Here is a 26,506-nt window from a genome sequence, read left to right on the forward strand (position 1 = left end):
AACACTGAAGCTTGCGATGAGCCGGCCGATCGGGGAAGTGCAGGCTGTGAAGAGCAGGGGACCTAGCGCGGAGCCTTGGCGAACCCCGCATGATGCTTTTGTTTCAGGCGATGTGGATGTGCCCACCCTGACTGAAGATAGCCGGTCGGAAAGGTACAAAACTATCCACTTGAGTGCTGAGCCACATATACCAAAGTCGGATTTCAGGAGGGAAGTAAGGAGCGAGTGGTTGACGGTGTCGAAGGCAGACAAAATCTCCAGACTTACAAGTGCAACAATGGAGCCGGAATCAATAATCGTTAAAATGTCATCGAGCACTCTGGTGAGTGCTGTATCTGTCGAGTAGTTTTGACGGTAGGCTGACTGGAAGCATCAGTAGTTTGGGGAGGAGGTGATGTGGGGTTTTAGCTGGGTGAGGGCTAGTCGTTCAAGGAGTTTAGAGAGGTTCGAGAGATTAGTGATGGGACGATAACTAGATGGGTCATCCGGGTCGAGACTTGGTTTCTTTAACAAGGGAGAAACCAGGCCAGATATTAGGTTGGATGGAAAACACCCTGTAGAGAATGATCATGATGGCGAGTTCCGGAGCACATTGCTTGAACAAGGAACCTGGGAGCACGTCGAGTGGAGATGACTTTGATTGAAGTGATTCAATTAGATAGAAAGTGATGCAGCTATCTTGATGCAGCTATCTTGCTGTGACTGTTCCACCTGAAGACGGAAGCTTGCGTTGCCTCCGAAACGTCGTGATTGAATTTAGTTGTTTTCTTTTATTTTAAATTTTATTTTACCTACGTGACTTGACCGAAAAAACCAAAGAGTAAGGATAAGTTTGTTAGTTTTCCTGCAGGCAACTGTGTAGGCAAGTCGATCAGCAGGTAGACCACTGCGGGATGCGATAATTTCAAGGTGCCTCCTGGTTCGCTTAGCAATGGTGGCATCTCTTGAGAGCCAGTGAGTGTCGTGGGAAGGCTGCCTAGCGGTTCGTGATTTTAATGGAGCCAGTTTGTCCAGCGCCGCCCTCATGTCAGCTTCTAGTTGGAGAGCGCAGACGGCTGGATCCGATGATGGGGATAACATTGAAGGCGAATTTGCGACGAGGTGGTGTAAAGCAGAAAACTCGATACCCTTGAAATTTGGGGAGTGGGGGGTCAATTTGATGGTGATTGGCTTGGGAATTTGAAGGGAAAAAAGTATGAGGCGGTGGTCGGAGTAACCAGTTTGGAAAACTCCCAGTGCAGTGATGCGTCGATGCTGGTCAGGTCCCAGAACCAGGTCGAGCATGCTCTCAACATTTGTTGAGGAAGCTTTGGTGGGGCCTGAGTTTGTGATGACCAGGTTATGGCAGGCCAAGGTTGACTCAAGGTGACTGTCAATGGAGGCTGGGGTATTGCCGGGGCAATTAAAGTCTCCTGTAAGCACGAGCCTGTGAGATGGGTTAGGAATGAGGTAAAGGAATTCCGAAAGCTCGTTTAAGAAGGTAGAGATGCTGCCATCTGGAGGGCGATAGATGGAAATGATGGAAAAGCACTCGGAGTTAGTAGTGAGGGACACGGACTGGACCTCAAAGGTGGCGGCAGCCATCGGTAGATAGAGCTCTTTAATAAAGGGGTTGTTGACAGTTTGATTTGGCTGAATGCCATAATGCCTTACAAAACATGTTTTTTTTGGGAGATTTTTTTAATCAATGCATGTGTTCATAATATAATTGGCTCAGGTGCAATCAGATGCTGTTATTTACATATTCTGGGCCAGGCTTTCAACAGGCTTGGGTACCAAGTGCCACTGAACTTTATGGCTGGGCTTCAAACACAGGTAACAGGAATAATAACACAGAGTACTGAATCTTTCTTGGGCGTCCTCTAAGTTGACTCAGGTTCAAATGAGTGTCTAGAACCTTATGTGAACATCATAATTGAGGGAAAACAGACAGTCAGTTGCAGCATTGGTCATGTCCATGACATACTCAGTAAGTGTGGACAAGCAGCACTTTCCCATACAGTCTATAAAAGCTTTAAAGGGCCTCTTAAAATGTTGTGTATCCATGTGTAAAACATGGCAGAAGGCACATGAAAACATTAATAAGGAGATGCTTTGTTCCCCCCCCACCCCCCCCAGGCTCTCAATGGCTTTGTGTTGGTGGTGACGGCTGAGGGACTGGTCTTTTACGTCTCCCACACCATCCAGGAGTATCTGGGCTTCCATCAGGTTGCCCTTGCCAAAAGATCACAATTCACACACCGCCCGCTCTAACCTGCACTCAACTAAATGGCCATAGTCACCCCATGGCTGTTTGATGTAATAGCCAGGAATGCACGATCTTGTTCCCTCAATATGTAAACACCTCACTCCTGTTTAGATAAGCCATTTTATAAACAGGGTTTATTTTTTTACGTAATGAAAACAGATATTTTTAACTGATAGTATGGAAATGTTTCCGTAGATCCTTTGAAGTTTATTGTAAAAGAATGGCTTTGTTTTTTCAAATGTAGTAGAGCCTTTGTGGTTTTACGAAGGGCTCAAATCACGGTTGTCACTGTGTTTGTGAAGAATGTCAGCATGTTGGATTCGGCGAGTGGGCCCGTATGAGTCGCATTTTCTGCATGGGTTCTGGATTTGAGTTCAATCCTCAACGTGAAACGTCAGCACAATCTCTGTGGTTCAACTGAAATGGGTCCCATGCAAGACACCCCTGCACGTCCCTCACCACTTGCCCCTTTCTAAACGATTTTGCCGATGTCCTGGCATATATAACATAAGCACAATCCTTTAGGACCTGGCACTCTTTTGTGTGTGTTTTATTATTGCGACTCAACACGACGTCCAGTACAAAGCAACCAGTTACAGCACAGGTGGAGAGGGGGGGGGGCAGAGTTTTGGGGGATGGAAACTCCGCCAGTAAAAACCCGAGATCCGGGCGCACCAGAGGTTTAAAAGAGGGGGGGGAATTCGAGCTCTCTGTCCCACCCAGGTGGGGACCGCGAGCCAGAACACGAAAGCTTTTATGGGGAGGGAAGGATGGGGAAATAAAACTAACATAATTGGGTAAAGGAGGGGAAGGGGGGGAAGAGTTGGCACTTTTAAATGTTTTTTTTTATTAATGAGGCCCTCCTCATGGCGTGTTGATCATGGGGGTCGTTTCACCATATGTCACCACGCTGGTGAAGGGATGCCCAGGGCCGATTGAGATCTCACCACCGATGATAGCCACGCTCGGGAATTCGACTCTCATCGCAAATTTCATATTGCAATGCGCTGACCAGTACACCATTGCTCCACCGCAGTTTATATGTAAATATATTTCTGGAATATATAAAAACAGTTTCACTATAAATAATTAATTTCAATTGTATGTTTAGAAACTATATTCGAAGCTTTCGTGACTGCAGGCATAACTCTGTGGTTCTTTCGGTAAAGTCACGTAGAAAATAAAATAAAATAATAATTGAATAGGACGTTTCGATTGCATTCATTCTTACCTGATGATTCTGCAAACATGACTGCTTATGTACATATTCACAATGATTAAATAATACGATATACATGTAGAAAATATTGCATACACATTGTTGCATTTTCCCATGTGTACAAGCAAATACAGTAATATCCGATTTTAAGCCTCCCACTTTTAGATCGTTTTGCAAATACATCACCACTTTACTATTAATGCCGCTACCTGATTTGCATCGCCCCAACACACACTTAGCTTTGCTGACAGCATCGTCCATCCTTCCTCGCATCCGTCGCTTCTCAACCTTCGTCTCCACCTACTCCTCTGTAAATGCCTTCGATTGACGTTGTTTGGGATTTTCGTCGTCACACCGCTCAGGGACGCATCCCGGACGTAAACCGGGGGGGGGGGGGGGGGGGTTAATGCTGTATAAAGGTAATTTCCCTGCAGATGGTTATATTTCTTAAGGTACTACTTCGTCAAATATCTATGCTACAATGATGTAAACTAGTCTCTCATTATTCTTTGGTTCTTTCGGTAAAGTCACTTAGAAATAGAAAATAATAAATTACATAATATCATACGACGTTTCGATTGCAAAGCAAGCAATCATGATCCGGTACAAATGAAAGAGAAACAAACTATGCTAATTCTTATAACCCCCCCTCTCTCTGTACCCCCTCTCTAGCTATTTAAGGCCTCGACACAGACATTGTTTCTCTGTGTGCCCATACATGTGTCTCTCTCTCTGTGTCTCTGTGTTAACTCTTTCCGCTTATGTGTCTGTGTATGTGTCTCCGGTTCTGTGTCTTGTCTCTCTCTTGGACGAAATCAACCAGGTAGGGTGTTGACTGTTGTGTCAGCCGACCTTCTGCGCTGTGTTGCATTATATTTCTAAGTTTACTAGGTGTGTTTCTCTTTCATTTGTACCTGATGATGATGATTGCTTGCTTTGCAATCGAAACGTCGTATGTTATTACGTAATTTATTATTTTCTATTTCTACGTGACTTTACTGAAAGAACCAAAGAATAATTCTTGCAGTCAGGAAAGCGCCAAATCAAGTTTTAGTCTCTCATTGTAGAAAGTATTTGGGTTGCAGGCCACAATCTCTTGCAGGCACATGCTGCTACGTATGTTTTCGCACCAGAATGTCTGGCCACCCAGGTACTCCTATGATGTTACTTTCCGCACACACAGCTGCCACACACATATGGCGAACGCTGACCTTGATAGCCATGGTCACCATTCGTCGAGGCCGAGATTTATGGGTTCTTTGCCGTGTGCACTGTTTCGTAGATGTAAACCTTTAAGAATACTGCAGTTTGAAACCTGTAATTTGACCTCTTAATGGGGGCCGTGATGGAAGAAACACACTTCTTTTACCACAATAATGCATGCTCACCAATATAACGCATGATGAGGTTGGATTTGTGTAGTCTCCAAAATCCCTAGTTGAAAGTGTTTTATGACATTTGTAGCAGGCACCCAGCCTTCGAGATCACCTGCTAACGATTTGGCCAGAGTAAAAGTTATTTTAACATTGTAAATGTATTTGAAGCCTCACTTGCCATGTTGTAAGGAATGCCCTCTTTGGATGTTTGGCCATTGTCTTATTAAGTATTTATTCACATACGGGGGGAAACCAAAGTGCCCAGAGAAAGTCCGCCTTTATCAGAACTGCTGATATTTTTTTAGAACTCCTTTCTTCAGAACTGCTTTTTGTGTTTATGTTATTGTCCTTCTCCCGCAACTACGATTGGCACGGTGTGAAAAAGCTTCAATATACATACATCAGGGGATAACACTCAAACAATCTTTAAAGTTAATTGAGCTACCCACTTGCTGTGGTGACATTCTGTGTGATCTGCCTGCCAACCTTGCACCCATAGCATTGAATCATAGGCATGTGCCAACCATACAAGACGTCAGCTATTAATATTAGCAGGTTGCATGCAAAAGGCAGGATGTACTGCATGGGGGTTGCTTTTCTCATTATGTTTTGTCATTGGTGTGCAGTGCGACGTGGTCCATCAAAGTGTGTACGAACTGGTCCACTCTGAAGATAGATACGAGTTCCTTCGACAACTCCACTGGGCTCTCAAGCCACCACCGGCAGCCAGAGAGGCACACAAAGACGGTTCAGGTATACATGGCAGCTACAGAATTGCAATAAACAAATGCCTTTGTTTGAAAGCGGAAGCAGGACAGTTGCACTTCAAATTGAGCAGCGGCCTTGTGACTGTTTGTGTGAATATACTCGGATATTTTTGTGCACACATTTAATCCCAAACCCAAAACTGGCCTATGTATTTTGTGAAATTCTATTTGGTGAATCCTTCTTTGGCTCAAGGGCTGCTCAGTTTGGTGCATCTGGCTCGTATCCACATTGACCAGGGCTTCGTATAACTGGATGGATGCAATGTATGATATGACTTTGTTGGGTTGATAAAACATGTTTTACTCTCAATATCTTACAGTGAGGGAAAAAAAGTATTTGATCCCCTGCTGATTTTGTACGTTTGCCCACTGACAAAGAAATGATCAGTCTATAATTTTAATGGTAGGTTTATTTGAACAGTGAGAGACAGAATAACAACACAAAAATCCAGAAAAACGCATGTCAAAAATGTTATATATTGATTTGCATTTTAATGAGGGAAATAAGTATTTGACCCCCTCTCAATCAGAAAGATTTCTGGCCCCCAGGTGTCTTTTATACAGGTAACGAGCTGAGATTAGGAGCACACTCTTTTAAGGGAGTGCTCCTAATCTCAGCTTGTTACCTGTATAAAAGACACCTGTCCACAGAAGCAATCAATCAATCAGATTCCAAACTCTCCACCATGGCCAAGACCAAAGAGCTCTCCAAGGATGTCAGGGACAAGATTGTAGACCTACACAAGGCTGGAATGGGCTACAAGACCATTGCCAAGCAGCTTGGTGAGAAGGTGACAACAGTTGGTGCGATTATTCGCAAATGGAAGAAACACAAAATAACTGTCAATCTCCCTCGGCCTGGGGCGCCATGCAAGATCTCATCTCGTGGAGTTGCAATGATCATGAGAACGGTGAGGAATCAGCCCAGAACTACACGGGAGGATCTGGTCAATGATCTCAAGGCAGCTGGGACCATAGTCACCAAGAAAACAATTGGTAACACACTATGCTGTGAAGGACTGAAATCCTGCAGCGCCCGCAAGGTCCCCCTGCTCAAGAAAGCACATATACATGCCCGTCTGAAGTTTGCCAATGAACATCTGAATGATTCAGAGGACAACTGGGTGAAAGTGTTGTGGTCAGATGAGATCAAAATAGAGCTCTTTGGCATCAACTCAACTCGCCGTGTTTGGAGGAGGAGGAATGCTGCCTATGACCCCAAGAACATCAACCCCACCGTCAAACATGGAGGTGGAAACATTATGCTTTGGGGGTGTTTTATGCTAAGGGGACAACTTCACCTCATCAAAGAGACGATGGACGGGGCCATGTACCGTCAAATCTTGGGTGAGAACCTCCTTCCCTCAGCCAGGGCATTGAAAATGGGTCGTGGATGGGTATTCCAGCATGATAATGACCCAAAACACACGGCCAAGGCAACAAAGGAGTGGCTCAAGAAGAAGCCACATTAAGGTCCTAGAGTGGCCTAGCCAGTCTCCAGACCTTAATCCCATAGAAAATCTGTGGAGGGAGCTGAAGGTTCGAGTTGCCAAACGTCAGCCTCGAAACCTTAATGACTTGGAGAAGGTCTGCAAAGAGGAGTGGGACAAAATCCCTCCTGAGATGTGTGCAAACCTGGTGGCCAACTACAAAAACGTCTGACCTCTGTGATTGCCAACAAGGGTTTTGCCACCAAGTACTACGTCATGTTTTGCAGAGGGGTAAAATACTTATTTCCCTCATTAAAATGCAAATCAATTTATAAAAAAATTACATGCGTTTTTCTAGATTTTTTTGTTGTTATTCTATCTCTCACTGTTCAAATAAACCTACCATTAAAATTATAGACTGATCATTTCTTCATCAGTGGGCAAATGTACAAAATCAGCAGGGGATCACATAATTTTTTCCCTCACTGTATATAAAGGATACTGCTAATGAAACATAAAGTAATATAGTGGCCTATTGGCATCTTTGTAATTTACAGAATATTTGGTTAAAGGCATAGCAATTGTTTTGTCCATAGTTGATTGTAAATATGACTCGGCAATGAGAGCATGGATATTGGTTGTGACCGAGCCACAGTTCTGAGTGGGTATGAAATGTAAGTTAATTATATGGTTTGGTACGATATAACATTTGTGGTTGGATAGTATGACCAGTTTCCTTAAATACAAAATTATGATTTACCATCATGTGTCACAGAGCAGTCACATATGTTGTACGGAAATACCGAAGGAGAAGGGACGTTATGCCAGGCTTGCTGTAACACAGCCCATTAAAAGTTGTAGTTTCTACTGTGTGCACCTCTCCAATTGCCATTGTACAAATATGTAATCCATGTACATAGTAATCCATGCACATAGAGTTGTGACTTATGTACATAGTACTTTAGGGCTGTTATATTTGATGAATCACTGAATAGAGAGGATACAATCCAAATACAACCACATTGCTTTTCGCTTTTCCTTGTGATTTATTGCATGGGGCAACGGATTAAATCACCTGTTTTTGTTTATATTTAATTTCCTTTCGGCTTGCATTTTATTGCACTGATACGTGATACAATATTTGTCCAAGCTTATGGAAAGTCACAATTACAATCCACTGTATGCTTAAAAAGGGCACCTTTTAAAACACTCATCTATCCTTGGGATTTTTCTAGTGGCCCTCTTATGTAATTGCACGTTAGAATTACAGCTTAAAAACAGAACATAAACTCACTGAGAATACGTATAGCAGCTTTATGTGGGCCACATATTGCAGTGTTTCTGGATTTTCTGTACATTGCATTTGTTCTGCTTTTAAGCTGCGCACGCATCTCACAATGTGAGCTTGATACCATTACTTTTGAATCCTAAATGTAATTTGTAGTAAGGGAGCAGGCTTTTGAATGGTTTAGTCATAGGTTAATTGATCAGATTGAATTTGTAGGCATGCCTCTGTTTTTTGTTGATTAGATTTGTCTAAGCTGTCCCATAAATGGTTTGCTTCCTGCAGTGCCTGTATTCCACATCTAATTATTCTTCTCTGGAGCTCAGCAGGAAAACAACTTTTTTGGAACTATGGCATATATTGGGTCAGCTTGTGCCATGATGCTCGAAGTCTTATACACCTTGTTCCCTCCCATTGTGCTTTGGTGATGAGACAATAACGAGACAGTATAAAACGTCACCCAAGATGATCGTTATTTATTATCTGCTTGGTGTACAGGTGACCAGGATGCCAGCACATCATCAGTGGCAGTATACAACCCACAGCAGCTACCGCCTGAAAACTCCTCCTTCCTCGAACGCCAGTTCATTTGCCGCTTCCGCTGTCTGCTTGACAACTCCTCTGGCTTCCTGGTGAGATGGCATGTGCCCACATGAGTGGCTTCCAAAACAAACTCGTGTGAGCTCACATTTTTATTTCTTTGAGAGGCATCTGATGCCAATTGTGTGCACGTGTGTGTGTGCAACTTGTCTTTCACTGGAATTCATGATTTCTCCACATACTGACAATTATTCAATTAATATGATTTACCCACAATGTCTTGTCTGTATGTATGTTGAACTTCTTTCGCATCGTACAGAGCCAACCACGCTAATTGCAGGTGCGGGGGAAGGACAACAAACTGAACACAAAAATAACGAGACAATACATTTTTGGTAGCGTTTGGCGCGTGTAGCTTGGTTTTTGGTTGTGTTTGGTAGTATTTTGAATGTGTAAGAAAACCAGACTATGCTGAGAAAACCTACGACTATGAGGTGGTGACACTGAGCACTGCTATCTCATGGCCTCCTTGCAGCCCCATGCCTACCTACAACACCTGGCAAACTCCCAGTGGTCAGCACTAAACAAATCATTTGCCGATCCTGTGTTGACAGTGTTGCAAAAGCACAAATGACAAGACGTTAAACACTTTTGTCAATAGTCTTGCCTTAAAATAAATAATGTCTAATAGGCAACCTTTTGGGCGATGGCCATTCTTCACAGCAGATACAAAGAGTACTAGCAAGTCTCCAACCTGCTTAGCTTCTTCGACTCCATAAGGGCGATACGTCCAGAATTTTCCCAAACCTTTTTCGCCTTGTCTTTCACGAGTATATAAACTATTGTGACAAAGCATGATTCTTTGGTTTCAAGGATGATTCTTTGGTTTCAAGGAACTATATATACAACATAATATAACCACACATTGCCTTTATCAACAATGATCCTTTGTTTCCATCCATAAGTTGAAGGGTCTCAATGCTTTAACAAGTATTGGATTCTCTATTTGGTGTCGATATAAACATGGTGGATATTCCACATTCCTACAGTGGAGTATAACCACTGTTGACTGCTCCACAAATTGATACTTATTTACCAATCCTGCAGGGGTAATAGACCAATTCAACTCCCAATTTGGGATTTGAACTAATGAATGTCTGAATGTAAGTCAAGCACTTTACCACAGTATTAGTTGGGCCAATATGGGTTTCTTGAAACCAAATATGCAAAAAAACAAGCTACTTCGGAAGCATGTGTCAATGACCAACAATAAAATGTGGAGCTCTCATCCACCCATGCATTACAATTGATCTCCCCGTGCCAGCATTTACACGCAAGTTTGCTCTCTGTACGCGCCAGGCTCTGCAGATGCAGGGACGCCTCAAGTTCTTGCATGGCCAGAACCGGCGTTCGGCGGATGGGTCCCTTCAACCCGCGCAGTTGGCGCTGTTTGCAGTCGCCACCCCTCTCCAGTCGCCCTCTATCCTGGAGATCCGCACCCGCAACATTATCTTCCGCACGAAACACAAGCTGGACTTCACGCCCATCGGTTGCGATGCCAAGTAAGCATTGTCTACTGGGTACACAATCACGTATCCATACGACGACTTGACAGTTCGTCACGTACTCGGGGGTTGTGATTCCATGCAACAATCAATTATTCCTCATAATAAAGGTTTTTGGGTTAGATCGCGTTATTTATAAATGTGTCGTAACCTTCCACCACCCGACACGGCCAATCAGCAAAAAAAAAAAGTGTCACGTTGACAAAAGACAAGTAATTCACTACTTTAGCCCACCGGTGTGTTGAAGAGTGAATCCACAACATTTACAGTTTGAGTACGACGTTTCGCTGGTAATTACATCCAGCATCATCGGGCAATTCGCCAGAATGGTAAAGCCCTCGCTTGCTCCCGGTTTTAAATAGAGCAGCAAGGTGACGTCATCATTTAACTGATTGGCCATGTCGGGTGGTGGAGGATTACGACACATTTATAAATAACGCGATCTGACCAAAAAACCTTTATTATGAATAATATCGGTCGCGAAAGCCTACGTGTTAAATCAATTATTCCTGTCTAATTTTTGGCCATCTTGTTTGTATTGTGTCTAGTTTACCTCTGACTCGTCTGTCCAATTTTTTTTTGCTCAATTAGACTCAAACGAAACATCAGCATGTCATTTTCATTTGATTTGTATGAATTGTAATCATGTCTAACTAGCATGATTCAATGCATGCATCCTGAGCATGTGAACTGATTATAATAGATACCTCAATGGATGATTACATGGCTACTAAGAGAGCCCAATAGTTGGTAGGTTTGACTAGGAGTCCATTTGCATGGAGCTTATGGTTTGATTTTCAATGCGGCTCAGTAATATTTCTGCGTAATTGCTTTTGTCTGCAGTTAAGTTGATGTTAAATACAATTCGTGTCGTTATGTGCTACTTAAGAGCATTACTTATTGCTAATTCCTCCTGCTTCATTTAATTGCCTGTGGTTTTTAAATGTTCCTCTATTTAAATCAAATTAGGAGTCAGACTGACACAACATAACCCATTATATGGAAAATCTAATTTAAAAAAAAATTAGACAATGAGCATACCGTGTTAATCCAGAGTAGTTTTGGCTGTTTCTATGGCATGATGGTGGGCAGCTTTATTTATTTATTTATTTGTTTCATGCGCCTATGGTCTTTTTGTCGTTCCGCTGTTGGGATGAAGGCCTCGCCGACACCATGTCAGTAAATGGGGATTGTTTGGCTGCACTCCGCCACGCTGGTCAACGCGATTTGGTAAAAAAAGGGGGGCCCAGAACTGGCTCGGATAACCCCACGTCACTGTTGGGAGTGGCAGGCATCAATCTGTAGTCTCGCCGTGTTCACATTTGAGCGCGCTGCGCTCACCGCTGTCACGGCTCCACTAGTTAATTGACTGACGTGTGGTGTTTGTTTATAGGGGACGTATTGTACTTGGCTACACTGAGCTGGAGCTTGCCATGCGTGGAACCGGGTACCAGTTCATCCATGCCGCCGACATGCTGCATTGTGCCGACAATCACGTGCGAAGTGAGTTAGCGGTTAGCACGGCTTGTGTGCAAGAGTGAATGGTGATTGGCTTCGCGCTTCAGACGACGTGCTCATCACTTATCCCGTGGCCAAAATAAGTGACATGGGGCTGATGATGTCATGATGATTATCTTCCTTTAGGTGTGGTCCAATTGAAAACACTTTCTGCTTTTATAATTAATTTTACAATAGTATTGATTTCGTAATATGTCAGCATGCCAATAATCACTTGTGTGAGCATCATTTACATGTTTGAAATGTCATAATTCTTAAAGTATTAAAGTGCACATATGAAGGATTATATTAAAAGCAAGGTGGAATGTAATAATTGCCTGAAACATGAGGCACATATATTTTGTTATGAGGAAGTGTTGTTGCCAAAAAACATTGCTTGTATACACTGTTGAATTGGTAAATATAGAACGGATATATTACACAGCTTCACTCCACAACTGCTGTTGACAGCTAAATGCTCAAAAACATTATGCCAATAAGAAAATACAGTAAAACCTTGGATTGCGAGCATAATTCGTTCCGGAAACGTGTTTGTAATCCAAAGCACTCGTATATCAAATCACTCGTATATCAGTTGTGGTCACATGACGCTCGGCAGTACAAAGCGTATACGTACTACTCGTATTGCAAGACCCTCGCTCGTTTATGAAATTAATATTTATTTAAATATTTTTGCTCGTCTTGCAAAACACTCGCACACCAAGTTACTCGCAATCCAAGGCTTTACTGTACTCCCAATTCTTCAAGACAGCAGTTAACATATATGTCGTCTTGCTTCCAGTTCAACTAGCCTATAGCCCGTCTAAGAATGGGTGTATCGCAGTAAATCTGAAATATTCAATCGAAAATAATGTTCCGCTCATGATTATTGATAATAGTGTTACGGAATTAGCGTGACATCAGGGTCCTGGATTTTTACATGTAAAAAATAAAACGTGTCAATGCAAGTGATCGGATTGAGCCGAGTGCGATGTTTTCTGCTCTGCCCTGTTTGTCAGTGATGAAAACTGGGGAGAGTGGCATCACCATCTTCCGGCTGCTCACCAAGGGCAACCGCTGGGCTTGGGTACAGGCCAATGCCCGCCTCGTTTACAAGAACGGCCGTCCGGATTACATCATAGCAACACAAAGGCCACTCAGGTGGGCCATGCCTTGACCTAGTTGGATTATATTGGAGGACGTTCGTTTGCTCTGAGGTAGTCAGGTGGCTTGCCAAATATTGCCCCTTCAAGACACGCGGTCCTACTGCACTGAAATCAATGGGTTAAAATCCCAGATACAAAGACAAAGATCCCCCGTATAGCCTTAATAGACTGTTGGGGCAAGTGCTGTTAGCGAGCACCTATGAAGGCCGCCACGGCACACAAGGGGGTGGGTGGTCATACCATGTCCGGCTGCCTTTGTCTCAGGTACTCATTTGAAACTGAGTGGACCTAGGGGAGGCCCAGGACCAGTTCAGATAATCATCACCGGTGTTGACCATGAGCGGTAATCAAGCTCGAGTCACCTGGTTCGTAGCGCAGCTCGCTAACCGTTGCACTACCGTTCCCCACAAATGCAGTTATACAATGACACACCCAAAGAGACATCTCTATCTGTATCTCCATGTGAGCAACAGAGATTCTGCAAAGAAGCACTCGCAGAGATATACACATTTGTAGTTAGTGTATTATCGCACTTGTGACTGTGCTTGGCTGGGGACAGCAGGTAATTGAACACTCATGCGATATGACGCGTAAAAAAAATTGTGGTGAAATACTGCCACTGTATCTTGGTGAAAAGGGCAACGTTTTCTTTGGTTCTTTCGGTAAAGTCACGTAGAATGAGAATAAAATAATAAATTGATAAAATAAAATAACACAATAATATTCTCACGACGTTTTGTGTTATTTTATTTTATCAATTTATTATTTTATGCTCATTCTACGTGACTTTACCGAAAGAACCAAAGAAGATGAATACTTGCAGTCACGAAAGCTTTAAATCGAAAGGGCAACATTATATGCTCGGCAGCCTTTACTTTAAAGTGACCACATTTTCAACTGTTAAATCTGGCACATAGACAAGAATGCCGTTGAAAATGTTGCTTGTTAGTGGAACCTGCAGACAGTTGTAGGCTTACACGATGCTTATCTGTGCTCCTGCAGCAACGAGGAGGGAGAAGAGCATCTGCGCAAGAGGGCACTGCAGTTCCCTTTCGCCTTCACGACCGGTGAAGCAATGCTCTACGAAACAGGCTTCCTGCCTCCGGAGATGCAGGGGAACCTTCCTCCAAAAGATGAAAATCATCTGTTAATCAGGAGGATGGGCAGCGGGAAGAATTCTGAGTGGGACAAGAAGGTGGATCCCAGCTCCCTGCTCGGTGCCATGATGCAGCAGGATCAGACTGTGTATGTGCGACCACCAGCCACTGAGAGTCGCTTTGCCACGGACTTGGCAGGGGGTATAAGCATGCCTAGCTTTTTGGCAGGGTCTTCACACAGCGTCGGCCAGGCTTCTGGGTGGAATGGAGGCAAGGGCAGCTTGGTAAGCCACGTGAAGATTGAGTCTGATGTGGAGAAATGCCTCTCTGAGACAAGTTCATCGGATTCTGGCTTTCAAGTGCCAGACGAATTGAATGATATTCTGGAAACACTGGGCCTAACCATAGATGACATTGAGTTACTTGAGGAGGAGGAGAAACAGCTGATGATGGATGTGGATTGTACACCGGACCTTGAGAGTATTCTTTCAAATGATGATATCCTTTCCTTGGTCCAGGAGTCACTCAATAAAAACAACTACCTGAGGGTCCAACAGCCACAGATGCGTCATGGAAGCAGCAATGATTCCAACGTGCAAACATTTGAGAACTTCTTGCAACCTTCACAGACATTCAACGGAGGGGTGCAGTCTCATATTCCAACACAGAAAATGCATCCGTATGGACAGTTTTGTGCAATGCCTGCTGATGGCATTGAACAAAAGTTTAAAGTCCCATGCACCATGCAGGGTTCAACAAGTACAAGTGGAACACAACCTATGTCCGTCCAGAATGTCAGCTTGCAAAACACTCCCTTTGTAAGTTCTGTCCAGAATGCTCAAAATGGTCCACTTCAATGTGCAACACATAATACTGTGTTTCAAAGTGGAATGAGCCAAAGTATAGTGCAAGCCACAACCAGGAAAAGTAACATGCCTGGTCAGCTATCAAACTTGCAGCCTCAGGACTTCAAAGGACAGCCTTGGGGCACCAGACATGCACAAAGTCAAGATATTGCAAACACGATGCAAGGCCACTTTGTCATGAATGGAAGTAAAGGGCAAAATGTAGTAGCAACTCAGAGCTATAGAGACAGGTTTGCAGGACAAAGCGTAACTTACAATGAAACAATTAAATATGGAGTCCTTTCCCAAAATCTTGTGAATGGTGTACCGCCACAGGACTCAATGGGTGGAGTCACTGTCCAAAGTCCAGTCAGTGCCGTGCAGGTTGAAAGTCCACTGAATAGTCTTCCGGTTCAGAGTGCATTAAATACAATTCATGGCCAAATGCAAATGAGTAGCCCAGGAGTGAAAAGTCAACTAGATGCTGTATCAACGCGTGACAGTGCTCTTGACAACATTTTATCCAAAAACTGTATGCAAACATCATCGGTTGGTGCTCAACCACAAGGCACCTGTGACTGGCCTTGTAAGACTCGCCCGCAAAACATGCATCTGCAGCCAATGGAGTTTGCTGGAGGACATACTGCAAACTTTAATGGGACTGTCGGCCACAGAGAGATCAGTACACCACAGCAAATGTGTAGTACTGGAGTAGCAGTTCCTTTACAGCAATCGTCATTTCCCGGCCAATCCCAACACTTCCTGGGCTACTCCACGGACTCGTCGCAGTTGGGAAACGCAAGGAACCAACAAGTGAACTCATACCAGTATAACAACGACCAGCAGCGTCATCCGCTCCAGCATCAAGGCCAGTACAATGAGGAAAAACGTATGGCTCCCTGCAATTTCCAGATGCAGAGTTCCTGTCCGCCAGCCAATCAGCAACGACTCACTGCTGAAGAGGTGAGATTCTTAAGGACAGGGGAATTGTATGAGCAATGCTCTCTGAGCAACTACAAGATATTTGCCTTGTCTTGCTTGCTTCTGCAGATATGTGTTCTTAGGTGTGCAAATTAATTAATGATTTTTTTTTTATAATGTAGGTGAAACCTTGAGGACAGATTCACTTTATTGACAAAACCACTGAAACACATCATCACAGATTGCCTCCTTGTTGGGACATTTTTTTAATCAACATTTTAAAAATAAAATAGGAAGGATAGATGCAGAAATTCTAGGCATTTAAAAATATATAATTAGCAGAGCCAGTTTTTTTTGCTTCATAGAACTGAAATACATATTGGTCATATACCCCATTGTGTTTTGAGTACAAGGACACCTTTATCACCAGCATGAAAGAATAAAACCCTTTTGCCAGTATGTGAATTATAGCATAGTATTACAGAATAAACTCGAAACTAAGCAGGAGGATGGAAACCATATGGTGAGATTGGCGACTGATATATCCTCATACATTTGACCAGCAGCTTAATGAAAATGCCTTACCGTGCAAGATATACGTGCACACACATATGCAGTCCACACTGTATGTGTGTGCGCACGTAAATCTTAGTGTATTCATATATTTAGCAAAACCCTGTCACAAGTAGGATTTAGTTTCAATTGTGCGGTGATCCAGCAAATTATGAATGTGTTGGCTTTCCATTGTGTTTTAATGCTACATACAAAATAGGCAATGTAATGGGTTCCATTGTCATACTTTTACAGCCACCCATTCACCTTCAATTTGAAAAGCATGTGTTTGTGTGCTTCCGGTGATATTAGTTAGTTTGGAAACAAAGTAACTTGCCTATGCAAAAGTGGAGAGATTTGTTTTGATTACTTTTTCTAACTTGTATTATTATTATTGATCTTCAGGTAAAACTTTAGGATTATGGAATTGGCAGCACTGGCTTATGACTGCCAAGGCAGATATGAGCACTGGGCCTTGCTTATTTGTGCAGGGAGAAACTATGACTTTACTGTAACAAGCCATAGAAACCCGAAATGACACTGGGTTCTCAGAATCCTAGCCGTGTGTTTTAAATAGACAGGTGTTATGTATGGATGGGACATGGGAAGACACATCGATGTACACTCAAACATCGGCTCAAGGAGGGTTTAATTAATTATTTACAGGAAAGAGTTCTTTGAAATATTCAGAATCAATGTTTAATATAGAATACAATTCTGAATGATTAATACAATAGCAAAACGTATACTCAAAAGACCGATGTTGCACGATCAACACCCAATCAACAATTAACTTACAACTACTTTCCAGAATGTCAACTTTAATCCTATCTATAGTACTCTCAATGACGACTGAAGTGGACTGTCAATGACGACACGTTGTTTTAATCAAATAGCTTAAATATACACCAGCCTTTCAACGTGAAAAACAAAACAGTAAAACATTTTTTTTTCGTCATCATGAATCAACATTGATGTAAACACATCGATTCGCTGGAACGAAAACATCGATGCATCGATATTTTTTCTGCCCGACCCTAGTGCTCTCCAATTGCATAATGGGTAGTGGGTACCTTAGCACAACAGCACCATCACGTGACCTCTGGTCATTCTCGGCAGCGGCTGTTGGCTGGCCATCGAACAAAGACGGCCACTGCATCGCGCGCTTTCAGATGCCCTTCTGCGGCCGTCTGGAACGCTCTTCCTTCCGATATTCTGAAGCCACCAGGAGCTGTGCACTTTTAAATGTAGATTGAAAACTAATTTCTTTACAACTGCTTTTTGTGTTTAGTTTGTTGCCCCCGCCCGCCCGCCCGCCCGCACCTCCGATTAGCAAAGTTGGCTACGTACGGTGCGAAAGAAGTTCAACATACATGCATATAGCACGAGTTGGCAGAGCCCCTCCCCTGGCTGAACAGCTCGATAAGAGACGTTCTGTTTGCACCACCTGGGAGCTTGGGGGTGGGGGGAGACGGCGTCTCACTGTCGGCACACATGGTATTATTGTTGCTGTCAAATGGCGGCAAGTCACTTGTACATAATTTATTACCAATGCAGCTTTAGCATTAATTTCACTGAATGCTTGTTTCACGTCTTGACTCGTTGCTGATATTGCAAGTGCAGTGTTGGCTTAAGTGCTGCTGTGAATGTGAAGTCACACGGTGGCTGGAGGTTTCGTCCGTAATTCGATGTGTTGACAGGGGAAATATTCCGATATGAAATGAAGCAAAAAGTTGACCTGTCCTGAATTTAGTTAAGGTTGCTCAACACCTGGATGGATATAATTGGCACTTGGTGACAGGATGTACGTTTCCCTGTCGTATGACCCTGAAGCAACTGCAGTGACCTGCAGAACACGTGGTTGCAGCAGACCACAATGGTAGTTGGCAAACAATACATACGTATTCCAATCATATCAACATTACTAATGATGAATTCATAAAAGTTGTGTTGTGAGACACCGCTTGGTCAGGAATCAGATTGTGTCGTTGTGAACAGCTAATTGTGATGAGCTACCACTGTAAATGCATCTTGAATGTTAAATGTTTGGACTCCTGTATTACAAAACGTTTCTTGCAGAAAAAGACATGCTTTGTACTCACGAGACGCTTTATATGAATGTGTTCCAAAAGCTTAAAAAAAATATCACCCAAGCCACACCTTTTTTGGTAGAGTATTTTTTTCTTCCATAAGAGGTTTTTCAAGAATGAAACCTGTTCAGAAATACAATGGTTGATACATTTCTCAAGACAGTTACAGACACACCACAAAAGACAGCAATAAGCACGCAGGCATACTTGTGCTGCTCATTCACATTCGTTTATTTAAGGTTCTCACAACCACACTGATGTTCATCTTCAGAATGTACAGAGTATAACATATGTATTTTGTATAGCTCACAGGTCAAATTGGATGTTAATGTTTTCCAATGATGTCATGTTGGGTCTGGCTGGAATAGGCCTTGGGTCAAAGTGTAACAGTCGGGTGTTCAGTCCAGGTGTTGTTGCAGGTTGCTTTGTATTTAAATAGCGATGACTCATCCACATATGTTGTAAAGCCCTAAGAAAAAAATGCATACTTTTTGCTAATTACGAAGTACTTTTGACAATACGGGTACTGGTGGTGATCATTGACGCATATTTAATTGGTTATCAATTAGCATCACGTATAATGATAAACATGCATCGAGGGCTTTGTAGCGAAGTGGAAGAAATCCCTTGCGGTACGGTTTTTCCATACTGAGACCTCGGATGTCATGCCACAGTTTGCTTGACATGTAACACTTGAGTCACATTTGGACACAACCATTTCAGTGTAATGGGGGGGGGGATGTTTTATGGGCTAGTTTCCTAATTTTCTTACGACTGTCCAGGGAGTCATTTCAGCCAACTCTATTGAGGTTGGTAACTCGGAAAAAAAAATCCACATGCTTCACGACATCCACCAGTACTTATAACCCCTCGTTATTCATAATGACAAAAGTTTGATAGTTCTATTTTGACTGCCAACAAAGACCCAATATGCTTCACAGTATATCGCTGCAATGATGCGACTCCCAATGAATGATGCATTGGCATGCAGCGTTTGCCAATGATTTTCGTCTCTTCACAACAGCCGTGTTCACAAAACGAATACCGAATATAGTGTAGGATTCAGCTTGACAATGATGGAATACACACACGCACATCATTGTAATGCACACGTAGCGTTGGACACATACCGAAATAGGGTATTAGGACCGTTTGAATAGTCGGTTGTACGTAGCAGGCATAATGCATGTTGGAGGAAAGGCAATGTCTTCCTGTTTGGCAGATACATGTTAAAGCGGAACATTTTTGTTTACACGAGTTTTCCAGATAATTATTTTTCTCTTCGCGCTCATTAAAATTCACGTTCATTAAAATTCACGCTCATTAAAATTCATGCACATTAAAATTCACGTTCATTAAAATTCACGTTCATTAAAATTCACGTTCTTTTCTCTGACCATCCCACCCCCCCACCGTTGGTCTTCTCCAGATGGCGGCCATTTACTGCACACAAGGCAGTGTGCTGCTCCCGGCTGGTGTCGTCGGCACGGCGAACGCGGCAAGCCTGGCTCCTGCAGATGACGCTCAACCCTACCCCGAGATCAGCCAGACGGAATACTACGGTTAAGTGTTTGGAAGAAAAAAAAGTTAGATATTCTTTATGGGCTCAAGTGATGGTGGGGGGTTTTCTTCGTCTCCAGATCCCCAGAAGGCACGTTCAAAGGACAAAGAAAAAATGGAATGTGAAAAACAGTGAATCGGACGTTCAAGAAAAATGGCACGTTATGTATATAGACCACGTTTTTTTTAAAATACCAATAATGAAGTGTATATCTCAACAAAAAAATTCAAACACGCACGAGCATTATTGAATGCAAGTTCACATTTTAGTGTATGCTCTAGGTGATCCGGGTATGAGGTCATGCACAAAATCTTCCTTAAGCACACTTTGGTGTATGCTGCTTGAATGCTCTTAAGGAAGGATTCACTATTTTCCCAATTAACACTTCTGTGAGCTTTATATTTCGATGAGCAAGCTGCTTGTCGTTTCCAGCTTTCTGTGTCTTACACAGCAGAAGTTATTTATCTTAACAATGGTACACACATTAAATGTATTCCTAAATGGTATCTGCATTATCATCAACGTTGGTGCTTGATTATATTTGCATAGTCACAGCAACGTAATAGTTATTGTAATCAGAACGAATGTTATTGTTAGAGAATGGCTGCAGTCATTGTTTGTCGGGTCAAATCACATACAGTAGAGAATGTCTGTAAAGGACTGTTCTGAAATGTTATAGTTACCACACAATGGGTACACACAGTACACCCTTTTGATTTACAGTTTCTAAAATGTGTCAAGCATACCAATGTTGTGTCAAGAAGCACAACATAAGCGGCCTAGAGTTATAACAATTGCAGGTCGTCCACTGGGTTGACAGTACAGTAATTCAATTCAAACAGAAGCATTTAAATATTGGTGATTGCAGTAATGCAGCTGTATTGTCAGTTTGTCCAAGATGATCCTGACACTGCATTAATTGAAGCAATTGGCGGGACCCCGGGGTCCCATCACTGCCCCGGGGTGGGAAAAACCGCGTAGCGACAGGAGTCTTGCCTTACCGACAACAAAACTAGCGGTCAATCGATTGGCCTCGTCGAGAGCTACTCGGGGCACTAAGTTTCGTAAAAAGTTGAAAAATTACATAAACACGTTAAATTCACTGCGGGAGCGGGCTCGCCTTGGCAAAGAAGCTGAGGGTCGACGGCTGACCGGAGGGCGTCGTCGCCGCACGCGACTGCGGCGGACGCCCTCCGGGGCTCGCGTTTGGCCGGTGGGGTGGCGCCCATCGTGTTGATCGCCGCCTGCTGGCGCTTGTTGGTGCGAGTCTGGGCGGGCGGCGCGTTGCTGTCGGGATCACGAGTGGGCAGACTGAAAAATAATTATAATAATTATTATTGACCTGATTTTTGCGGGGGGACCCCGGGGTCCTGCCAAATGATGCAATTGTTGAAGCATGTAATGGCACCATTTCCAACTGGCTTTCAATGGCACTACACTGGTTCCAGATGACAAAAGAACATGGTACCTAGAAGAAACACTAGTCTATGAATGGAATCGTTCTTACACAGCTGTTTTACAACTGCAATTGTGCACGCTCGGTTAATTTAGCATGAAAAATTACATACATTATGTAAGCAATGGCTCATTATTAAGCTCTCAAATACTACACGGGTTTGTGTAACAAGCTACTGGCACTTGTTTGCAAATACTGAACTTTGCACTTTTATTCTTGGTTCTTTCGGTAAAGTCACCACGTAGAAGGGAAACAATAAAATAATACAAATATAAAACAATACAATTCTCACGACGTTTCGACTGCAACACAAGCAATCATCATCAGGTGTGACTTTTTTCAAATTTCCTTGCCGTGGTTTTCACACCTGATGATGATTGCTTGTGTTGCAGTCGAAACGTCGTGAGAATTTTATTGTTTTATATTTTTTATTATTTTATTGTTTCCCTTCTACGTGGTGACTTTACCGAAAGAACCAAGAATATGAATCCCTGCAGTCACGAAAGCTTTAAATCAGAACTTTGCACTTGTTTATTTTCTCACACCCCCACTGCAAGAGAGGGCACTGCCATCAGTCTTTTCACGCACTTTTGGCAACATAAAAAAATCCCTTGTTGACTGTGGAGGCCAAATTCTATTCAGTTCTTCACTCATGTTAGTCTGGTCCTCAGTGAAATGTAACCTATCTTAAGATGTGCATAAGGAGGAAATTTTTTCAAAGTGTTACCAAGTAAAACTCCAGCATATACCATTGTTAATACCATGAATTTGTGCGATTCGCAAACATTGTCTATGAAACCAGTAAATACATATATTTGTTTATTTTACTCGAGTACGTCCATTCTGTAAATAATCACTTATTTGGTTCTCTGTTGATGTGTATATACATAAACTACCATTCGTCGGGCTACTTTCTGGTCTATAAAGTCTTTTGATATTTTTGCTTCCATTAAGACATCTTCCACTGCAGGTGCTTTACAGTACCTCAAAATGAGGTCGTTTTAAGTTTGTTCGTTCATTTCTCAGTCTTAAGTATGCACGTTAATTTCTGTAGTGGAAGAGGTTGTGGGAATTAGATAAAATAGAAAATCGTACTTGTTTTTTTTCTTGTTTAAAATGGTTGTAAGTTGTCATATCACAAATTAAGATACAACATTTACTGTTTGAGGCTCTTATCCTTGTAATTATGTAGTAAATATTGTATCAAAAACATTTTTACTTAACATTAATTAGCACTTACTGTGAGGACAAATCATGAAAATTGTAATCCTTACTGTATAAAATACATGGTATACAATATACAGTATACATAATTGCATATTGGAGCTGGTTGGTGACAAATTGTTCATATAAACTGTTTAAGTTTATTCAAATGTCAATTTGGCTTTGATCAGTTAATCTACTACTGTGTGTTAACTATATTTTCAATTGCATGCTTTGCTTTTCTATATTTTTGTTAATAAAAACAAGATGGAGACTTGGGATAGTTTTCAGGCCTTGCGTAAGAGGTTTGGATAAGGACACTAATAACTAGTGAAAACAGTTTTCATTGTCATTTTAAGTCACTAATGTGTTGTCGTAATGGTAGTCTATTAGTTGCAACATGGTGCTTCTAAACATAGTTTTAGAAAAATTGGTCGCAAGGTCAATAAAAAATAAGTCAAACACAAATGTGTGTCAACTTTCAAGGAAACAGAGGCAATGAGTTGGGATCCCTGCAGATGCTCATTAGTTGCTACTTTTTTCTCAAAATAGGCTTGACATTGAGTAGAGGGCACAAGTGAAGTGTGGTGGTGACACAGTAAAGTGTACATTGTATGTCCATGCCATTAACATGCACATTTGAAAACTCAAATGCTGTATATAAATGTATTTTTTACCCTCACTTTGTTAAAAATGTATGTACCAGCTCTTAATCTTTATATGTATACTGTATATACGAAATATGTATTCACAAACGTAGATTTCATTGCTATTGTATATATTACACAATATATTTGGCTATCATATAATTGATATTGTACAGTACTAATATTTCATGAGTTTTTACACATGTCAAATACCATTTGTTTTGGAATGTTATATTGTTAGATTTTACTTTTGGCAGCCGACAGCATGTTTTGTAAATCATTAACCTGCTCAACACACCAGAACTTTCAAACTAAAAACTATTGTCCTGGAGGAGAGACCATTGCTGCGATCTCGCTTCACCACACACGAAGCTTCACACTGTTGAAGCCCTCGGTGCTTTCACTTCTGTGGCCATCACAGTGGCCTTCGTGAGCTACACATCAACGGGTTCGAATTGTTGTTGCTAATGGAGTTTTTTTTTATCCCTTAGTGCGGTGCTAGCAGGGACATGGCACAGGCCAATTTGGCTCAGGACTCGCTCTCAAGTATTAACCCGCTAGAGTTGTGAGCAATCAGCTGAGCCCTGCAGCATTTCATTGCTTTGGTAACAGAGAAACAAGTCTTGGTCATATGCAACCTCTTAAGCGGTGGCAGTGAATTGCCAGAGCTCACCTCATCATGATCTCCTTATGCATCTTTCTCCTTATATGAGTGAAGGAGGTGGTGAAGGGACTGGTGGTGGTCCACCACTTGGCAGGTGGAGATAACATAGTTGCCGATTGGCTATGTCACAAAGCTCGTGAGGTCCGGGGAGTGGGGCTTGCTGTGTCAGGATTCAGTCAGGTTCAGACTGACTGCCTTGAGGTGAAGATGGTCATATTTTATAGGATCAGCTTGACATCGATGGTGCTTGACGTTTGAAGTCACAGGGAAGCTGTACTCGCCCAATCTACAAATCATTGGCGTATATTTGCGATCTGGTGTTCACTGAAATAATCTGCCATGTCAGCAGTTTTGAACTATCGAGTGGAGGAGTTTCAGAAAGGGACTGGCCCTATCCTTGCTCCGTAAGAGTGGCCACAATTTTGATGCGTTTAAAGGAAAATTGGTTGGCTCATCTAGTCTGGTCATCAAGCAATATGTCAGGTGAGGTCCTGCAGTGAGGTTGGAGGTGGTCCCATTGAGACCCTCCTTTAGTCTTTAGAGTGTATTGCAAATCAGACTTTGAGCCCCTGGCCACGTGTTAATTTTTAAGCTTTTGAATATGAAAATTGTGTTTCTGGTGGCTGGTATCTTGACCAGGATAGTTGGATAAATCCATGCGCTACTGTATATTGCAACCCTTCATTCATTGTCCTTCATAGGGATAAGATAGTGTTGACGATCCTGCCAGGTTTCTTTTTACCAAAGTGGTGTCCAAGATTCAAGTAAATCAGGAAATTGTTAACCTATTTCTGCCCAAACCATTCAGATTTGAGGGGCAGAGGTTCTTACATAATCGTGCACGTGATTTGCTACTTTACGTTTTATTCTGGGCAAAACAAGGATTGGCGTTAAACTGAACAACTCGTGTTTTTTTGAGGCTCGCAGTGATTTAGGTAGTCTCAAAATCGAGAATTGGCATCTGTATCATGAATTAAGAGGTATCCAGCCACCTCTAAGCTGTATGGCCCTCTCTGCAAAGGGCTATGGTGATGCGATGCTAGCAAAGCGCAAGCTCAACTGGAGAGGTATTTGTGAGGGGGCTGTGTGGTGAAAACCACACATTTGTTAAGCACTACAGGCTTGACACTGGCCTCAAGGGATGTCACGTTTGGCAAAACAATTCTCTTGCTGGGTGTCCCTTAGTGTTATTGATGCATTATTCTCCCACCTCCGGAACTGCTATGTATTGTTTTACGATTTACAGAATGTCAAAAGCTGCTTGAAGGTAAACACCTGAAACCTGGTTTTGTAAGGCAGCCGTTGGCAGGTTCCACTCCCTTCTTCCCCACTGAATGAGGGATTTGTAGTTTTTGTGTGTCCCCATCTGTCTCATTTATTTGAGAGCAGTTTGGAGGTTTTTTTATTTATTGTTTAGTTTGAACAGTCACTGAGGGCTTCCATTGCACAGGGTCACCTGCGTGGTGATGTGGAGCCCTAGCAGTAACAGGTGTTACCTAAGGGCGGTTATTTTTCGAGTTTAAGACCTTCTGGTGTGCTGGGCATGAATTGAAGTTAATGATTTATGAAGCAAGTTAATTTCTGACTCAGAAATCCATGCTTTAGGTACTGCTAGTGTAATCCTAGTAGACATAGCCTGATGTTATATCATAGACGGAGGTAAAACTTTTTTATCGTATCATATAGTCATTCTAATTTTAGTTTTTTTAGCTTTTATAATACAATATTTCATTACCATGTTTATATATTGTGTATGAATATTTGACGTACTTGATTTGAAGCTTTCGTGACTGCAGGAATTACTTTTTGGTTCTTCCGATAAAGTCACGTGACTTTACCGAAAGATCCAAAGAGTAATTTTGACAAGGCTGACACCTAAAAATAACTTGTAAAAAACATCGTTTTAATTAAGTGCCTTTAGATGAAACAAACCGTTTTTAATACTTGTCGGTTAATTTGTATTTGCTGTTTATAAGTGTAATTACAGGAAATATATTGCGAGGAAAAAATAAACATATTTTCTGGCGTGCCTACGTGCCCAGGTCTTACAACTCATGACTCTACTTGCCATGGACTACACTTACCAGACTCACACCCATCAGACACTCACCACTTAGGCACTCACCAGACACTGACATGAAACACTGCTCGCCATGCTCTACGCACTCATCAGACACTCATAACCACAAGTCTTATATATATGTTGAACTTTTTTTGAACGATACGTGCCCAACCGTGCTAATCGGAGGTGCGGCGGAAGGACAACAATCCAAACAATTCTAAAGAAATTAGTTTTCAATCTGGACGTAAAAGTATATAGCTTCAGTGGCTTCCTAATATCGGAAGGAAGAGCGTTCGATACGGCCACAGAAGTGCA

The 26,506-nt window shown here is 42.3% G+C and overlaps 1 protein-coding gene across 1 annotated transcript in view; it reads left to right on the forward strand.

Moving 5' to 3' along the window:
• LOC103091751 (aryl hydrocarbon receptor) overlaps window positions 1–26,180 on the forward strand; it is a 79,123-nt gene extending 52,943 nt beyond the window's left edge. The window contains exons 5-12 of the mRNA XM_032958913.2: window positions 2,119–2,208; window positions 5,470–5,596; window positions 8,824–8,957; window positions 10,225–10,427; window positions 11,824–11,933; window positions 12,947–13,088; window positions 14,096–15,998; window positions 20,028–26,180. Coding sequence (XP_032814804.2) covers window positions 2,119–2,208; window positions 5,470–5,596; window positions 8,824–8,957; window positions 10,225–10,427; window positions 11,824–11,933; window positions 12,947–13,088; window positions 14,096–15,998; window positions 20,028–20,165 — 2,847 coding nt within the window. The 3' untranslated portion in view covers window positions 20,166–26,180. The remainder of the gene's footprint in view (window positions 1–2,118; window positions 2,209–5,469; window positions 5,597–8,823; window positions 8,958–10,224; window positions 10,428–11,823; window positions 11,934–12,946; window positions 13,089–14,095; window positions 15,999–20,027) is intronic.
• Window positions 26,181–26,506: the final 326 nt, after the last annotated feature.

Source organism: Petromyzon marinus, chromosome 2, assembly GCF_048934315.1.
Source record: "Petromyzon marinus isolate PM22_M1 ecotype Great Lakes invasive population chromosome 2, UKy_Petmar_22M1.pri1.0, whole genome shotgun sequence".
Lineage (NCBI taxonomy): Eukaryota > Metazoa > Chordata > Hyperoartia > Petromyzontiformes > Petromyzontidae > Petromyzon > Petromyzon marinus.